Here is a 6,000-nt window from a genome sequence, read left to right as displayed (position 1 = left end):
GAGACTTCTGAATGTGAGAGAGTGTGATATTCTTCCAAATAATATAATAATAATAATAATAATAACGTTTGTCATGTCAATATAAGCTCGTCGGTGTAAGTTTATTTTGTCAGATAACCATGACATCTGTCATATCAGATCCTAGATACGTTAAATATATTTGATTGAATTCTAATAATTTGCCAAGCTTCAGAAAAATCTCCCACCTTGTGGCCCGTGTCATAGCAAGGCGCCAGAGAGAGTGACCACGACGTGACGTCATCACAGCACGCCAACCCGTTTGGTTTCTCTTGCAGAAGATAAAAGAGACTGACAAGTGCCTCTTTCTCCGACCTATTTGAGCGTTTTATGTTTCTCTGTAGACTCCATGCTCTTCGCTGTCTGATGAACGGTTGTTAGCGTATTTTACGAAAAAAAGGGTCCAAAAGCAGATTTATTTCGAGTGCACAGACTGGATAAAACGCCACTGTACTAGCAACAACGGCCGTCTGTTTTCGGTGAAGGTGAGTTTAACGTTACTTGTGTGTTTTGATGGAAAGCATGAGTAAGCAAAGTGTCCACGAATTGCTTGTCGAGCTAAGTAGCTAGCTGTGTTTTAAAGAGAAGCGGTAACTTAGCAATGGCCATCAACCGTGTGCATGCCAAGTTTAGCCTCAACTTCTAAGCTTAGACTTAAACCAGATGTTTGATTGTTTTATGCATTCTATAAAACAAATAGCACGCTAACCTCACAATCTAACGCACGGTATTTGTTTGTTCTCGACGCGTGGGAAACAACATGCAACCCCACACAGACACGTGCGTAGGTACATTGCCCCCAATATCTCCTGGTCAGCTCACACGTGCGTGGTCAGGGGAACAACTTCCTGCCTCTGAATGAAGTACTATATTTCTAACCCACTTCCCCTTCCCCCCCATCCTCTACTTTGATTAGATCTGGGATGCTCATCTCTCCTGTTATCAAGTCTGAAGATGGGAGTTGTGTTGGTGTGTTTATGGAGTACTTTTACAATCTCTAACCCCCCCCCCCCCTCTCTCTCTTGTCCCAGTTTTATCGACCAGGATGCCCCAGTCCTCTTGTCTCATCTGAAAACGGTAGGACAGTAGTCTGGAGATGAAGCAGGATCCATTGACCAGGGGTGGTAGCACAGCTACTTCCTGTCCAGGAAGGATAGACTCTATTGGGGTAATGATGCTAGCCAGCACCCCCTCCTCCACTTCCACCCTCTCTTCCTCCATATCCTCCCTCTCTTCCTCCATCTCTTCTTCATCCTCCTTGCAGGAAGAAACGAGAAAGGGAGACGAGGAGTTCATTTGTGGAGAGGAGGAAGAGGGGGAGGTGGTCAGCGTTTCTATAGTAACCATAGCGGAGGAATCCTGCCCTTCGGAACCGTTTGGAACTGTTGCCCACGTGGAGGTAGCAGCCAATGAGAGCGCAGTGAGGGATGGAGACTGCCAATCAAAAACTTCACGAAGTACCCAGACTGAAGAAGAGGAGAAGCATGAGGAGGGGGAAGGAGGAGAGGGTGTGAAAGAGAAGGCTCAGGGAGAGGAGGAAGGTGAGATGGCTGAAGATGAGAGTGACCATTCTGCCCTGTTAGAGGAGGAGGATGAGGGAAGGAACCAGGGGTTTGGCTCGGACAGTCTCACCCCTGGAACACCAACACTCCTCAACATCAAGGTAAGAAATCACCCCCCCCCCCCCAAGTCCAGAGATGCGACAGCCCGGTGTGCCATTGTGACATAGCTGCGCGGCTCTGAGACCACTGTTTGCGAAGGGATGCACGACCGCGCACCTCCCCAAAATTACCAACCAACGCGGATCTGGGGGCGTCTTTTATTCATATTTTTGTTGTTGTTGTGTTGACGGTTAGATACATTTATTGAGCTCCTCTGAGAATTAGAAAAGAAATGAAGTCCAACGGGCCAATATTCTAGAACACTGCTGTGCCTTCCGGAACATGTTTTTTAGGTTCTGATGAGCACGTCACACGGGGTCCGTTTCCAGACGGACTACATGGCAGATCTTACTGAGCTCTGAGAGCTGTTTAAACACATCAGCCAACCACATTATATCATGTGTACCATCTGATTGGGCGACGGCTCAGTCGACGATGTGACACGCCACCGTTGGTTGGCGCTACGACCCGCGCGTCTTGTCAGGCAGGAAGTTGACCAATGTGTATGTTCTAAACAGGACCTGGTTTGTTACTGGAGGTTCGAGACAGGACCTGGTTCGTTACTGGAGGTTCGAGACAGGACCTGGTTCGTTACTGGGGGTTCTAGACAGGACCTGGTTCGTTACTGGGGGTTCTAGACAGGAACTGGTTCGTTACTGGGGGTTCTAGACAGGAACTGGTTCGTTACTGGGGGTTCTAGACAGGAACTGGTTCGTTACTGGGGGTTCTAGACAGGAACTGGTTCGTTACTGGGGGTTCTAGACAGGAACTGGTTCGTGACTGGGGGTTCTAGACAGGAACTGGTTCGTGACTGGGGGTTCTAAACAGGAACTGGTTCGTTACTGGGGGTTCTAGACAGGAACTGGTTCGTGACTGGGGGTTCTAGACAGGAACTGGTTCGTTACTGGGGGTTCTAGACAGGAACTGGTTCGTGACTGGGGGTTCTAGACAGGAACTGGTTCGTGACTGGGGGTTCTAAACAGGAACTGGTTCGTGACTGGGGGTTCTAAACAGGAACTGGTTCGTGACTGGGGGTTCTAAACAGGAACTGGTTCGTTACTGGGGGTTCTAGACAGGACCTGGTTCGTTACTGGGGGTTCTAGACAGGACCTGGTTCGTTACTGGGGGTTCTAAACAGGAACTGGTTCGTTACTGGGGGTTCTAAACAGGAACTGGTTCGTTACTGGGGGTTCTAAACAGGAACTGGTTCGTGACTGGGGGTTCTAGACAGGAACTGGTTCGTTACTGGGGGTTCTAGACAGGAACTGGTTCGTTACTGGGGGTTCTAGACAGGAACTGGTTCGTTACTGGGGGTTCTAGACAGGAACTGGTTCGTTACTGGGGGTTCTAGACAGGAACTGGTTCGTTACTGGGGGTTCTAGACAGGAACTGGTTCGTTACTGGGGGTTCTAGACAGGAACTGGTTCGTGACTGGGGGTTCTAGACAGGAACTGGTTCGTGACTGGGGGTTCTAGACAGGAACTGGTTCGTGACTGGGGGTTCTAGACAGGAACTGGTTCGTGACTGGGGGTTCTAAACAGGAACTGGTTCGTGACTGGGGGTTCTAAACAGGAACTGGTTCGTGACTGGGGGTTCTAAACAGGAACTGGTTCGTTACTGGGGGTTCTAGACAGGACCTGGTTCGTTACTGGGGGTTCTAGACAGGACCTGGTTCGTTACTGGGGGTTCTAAACAGGAACTGGTTCGTTACTGGGGGTTCTAAACAGGAACTGGTTCGTTACTGGGGGTTCTAAACAGGAACTGGTTCGTGACTGGGGGTTCTAGACAGGAACTGGTTCGTTACTGGGGGTTCTAGACAGGAACTGGTTCGTTACTGGGGGTTCTAGACAGGAACTGGTTCGTTACTGGGGGTTCTAGACAGGAACTGGTTCGTTACTGGGGGTTCTAGACAGGAACTGGTTCGTTACTGGGGGTTCTAGACAGGAACTGGTTCGTTACTGGGGGTTCTAGACAGGAACTGGTTCGTGACTGGGGGTTCTAGACAGGAACTGGTTCGTGACTGGGGGTTCTAGACAGGACCTGGTTTGTTACTGGGGGTTCTAGACAGGAACTGGTTCGTGACTGGGGGTTCTAGACAGGAACTGGTTCGTTACTGGGGGTTCTAGACAGGAACTGGTTCGTTACTGGGGGTTCTAGACAGGAACTGGTTCGTTACTGGGGGTTCTAGACAGGAACTGGTTCGTTACTGGGGGTTCTAGACAGGAACTGGTTCGTTACTGGGGGTTCTAGACAGGAACTGGTTCGTTACTGGGGGTTCTAGACAGGAACTGGTTCGTTACTGGGGGTTCTAGACAGGAACTGGTTCGTGACTGGGGGTTCTAGACAGGAACTGGTTCGTGACTGGGGGTTCTAGACAGGACCTGGTTTGTTACTGGGGGTTCTAGACAGGAACTGGTTCGTGACTGGGGGTTCTAGACAGGAACTGGTTCGTTACTGGGGGTTCTAGACAGGAACTGGTTCGTTACTGGGGGTTCTAGACAGGAACTGGTTCGTGACTGGGGGTTCTAGACAGGAACTGGTTCGTTACTGGGGGTTCTAGACAGGAACTGGTTCGTGACTGGGGGTTCTAGACAGGAACTGGTTCGTGACTGGGGGTTCTAAACAGGAACTGGTTCGTGACTGGGGGTTCTAAACAGGAACTGGTTCGTGACTGGGGGTTCTAAACAGGAACTGGTTCGTTACTGGGGGTTCTAGACAGGACCTGGTTCGTTACTGGGGGTTCTAGACAGGACCTGGTTCGTTACTGGGGGTTCTAAACAGGAACTGGTTCGTTACTGGGGGTTCTAAACAGGAACTGGTTCGTTACTGGGGGTTCTAAACAGGAACTGGTTCGTGACTGGGGGTTCTAGACAGGAACTGGTTCGTTACTGGGGGTTCTAGACAGGAACTGGTTCGTTACTGGGGGTTCTAGACAGGAACTGGTTCGTTACTGGGGGTTCTAGACAGGAACTGGTTCGTTACTGGGGGTTCTAGACAGGAACTGGTTCGTTACTGGGGGTTCTAGACAGGAACTGGTTCGTTACTGGGGGTTCTAGACAGGAACTGGTTCGTGACTGGGGGTTCTAGACAGGAACTGGTTCGTGACTGGGGGTTCTAGACAGGAACTGGTTCGTGACTGGGGGTTCTAGACAGGAACTGGTTCGTGACTGGGGGTTCTAAACAGGAACTGGTTCGTGACTGGGGGTTCTAAACAGGAACTGGTTCGTGACTGGGGGTTCTAAACAGGAACTGGTTCGTTACTGGGGGTTCTAGACAGGACCTGGTTCGTTACTGGGGGTTCTAGACAGGACCTGGTTCGTTACTGGGGGTTCTAAACAGGAACTGGTTCGTTACTGGGGGTTCTAAACAGGAACTGGTTCGTTACTGGGGGTTCTAAACAGGAACTGGTTCGTGACTGGGGGTTCTAGACAGGAACTGGTTCGTTACTGGGGGTTCTAGACAGGAACTGGTTCGTTACTGGGGGTTCTAGACAGGAACTGGTTCGTTACTGGGGGTTCTAGACAGGAACTGGTTCGTTACTGGGGGTTCTAGACAGGAACTGGTTCGTTACTGGGGGTTCTAGACAGGAACTGGTTCGTTACTGGGGGTTCTAGACAGGAACTGGTTCGTGACTGGGGGTTCTAGACAGGAACTGGTTCGTGACTGGGGGTTCTAGACAGGACCTGGTTTGTTACTGGGGGTTCTAGACAGGAACTGGTTCGTGACTGGGGGTTCTAGACAGGAACTGGTTCGTTACTGGGGGTTCTAGACAGGAACTGGTTCGTTACTGGGGGTTCTAGACAGGAACTGGTTCGTTACTGGGGGTTCTAGACAGGAACTGGTTCGTTACTGGGGGTTCTAGACAGGAACTGGTTCGTTACTGGGGGTTCTAGACAGGAACTGGTTCGTTACTGGGGGTTCTAGACAGGAACTGGTTCGTGACTGGGGGTTCTAGACAGGAACTGGTTCGTGACTGGGGGTTCTAGACAGGACCTGGTTTGTTACTGGGGGTTCTAGACAGGAACTGGTTCGTGACTGGGGGTTCTAGACAGGAACTGGTTCGTTACTGGGGGTTCTAGACAGGAACTGGTTCGTTACTGGGGGTTCTAGACAGGAACTGGTTCGTTACTGGGGGTTCTAGACAGGAACTGGTTCGTTACTGGGGGTTCTAGACAGGAACTGGTTCGTTACTGGGGGTTCTAGACAGGAACTGGTTCGTTACTGGGGGTTCTAGACAGGAACTGGTTCGTTACTGGGGGTTCTAGACAGGAACTGGTTCGTGACTGGGGGTTCTAGACAGGAACTGGTTCGTTACTGTGGG

General features: G+C 50.6%; 1 protein-coding gene across 1 annotated transcript in view; it reads left to right on the top strand.

Annotated features, from left to right (window-relative positions):
- The first annotated feature begins 251 nt into the window (after positions 1–251).
- The window catches only part of LOC129835572 (F-box/WD repeat-containing protein 7-like), a 104,640-nt gene continuing 98,891 nt past the window's right edge, over positions 252–6,000 (top strand). The window contains exons 1-2 of the mRNA XM_055901268.1: positions 252–503; positions 1,050–1,681. Coding sequence (XP_055757243.1) covers positions 1,115–1,681 — 567 coding nt within the window. The 5' untranslated portion in view covers positions 252–503; positions 1,050–1,114. The remainder of the gene's footprint in view (positions 504–1,049; positions 1,682–6,000) is intronic.

Source organism: Salvelinus fontinalis, chromosome 36, assembly GCF_029448725.1.
Source record: "Salvelinus fontinalis isolate EN_2023a chromosome 36, ASM2944872v1, whole genome shotgun sequence".
Taxonomy (NCBI): domain Eukaryota; kingdom Metazoa; phylum Chordata; class Actinopteri; order Salmoniformes; family Salmonidae; genus Salvelinus; species Salvelinus fontinalis.
The sequence above is the reverse complement of the archived record's forward strand: the minus strand, read 5'-3'. Positions and strand labels throughout refer to the sequence as shown.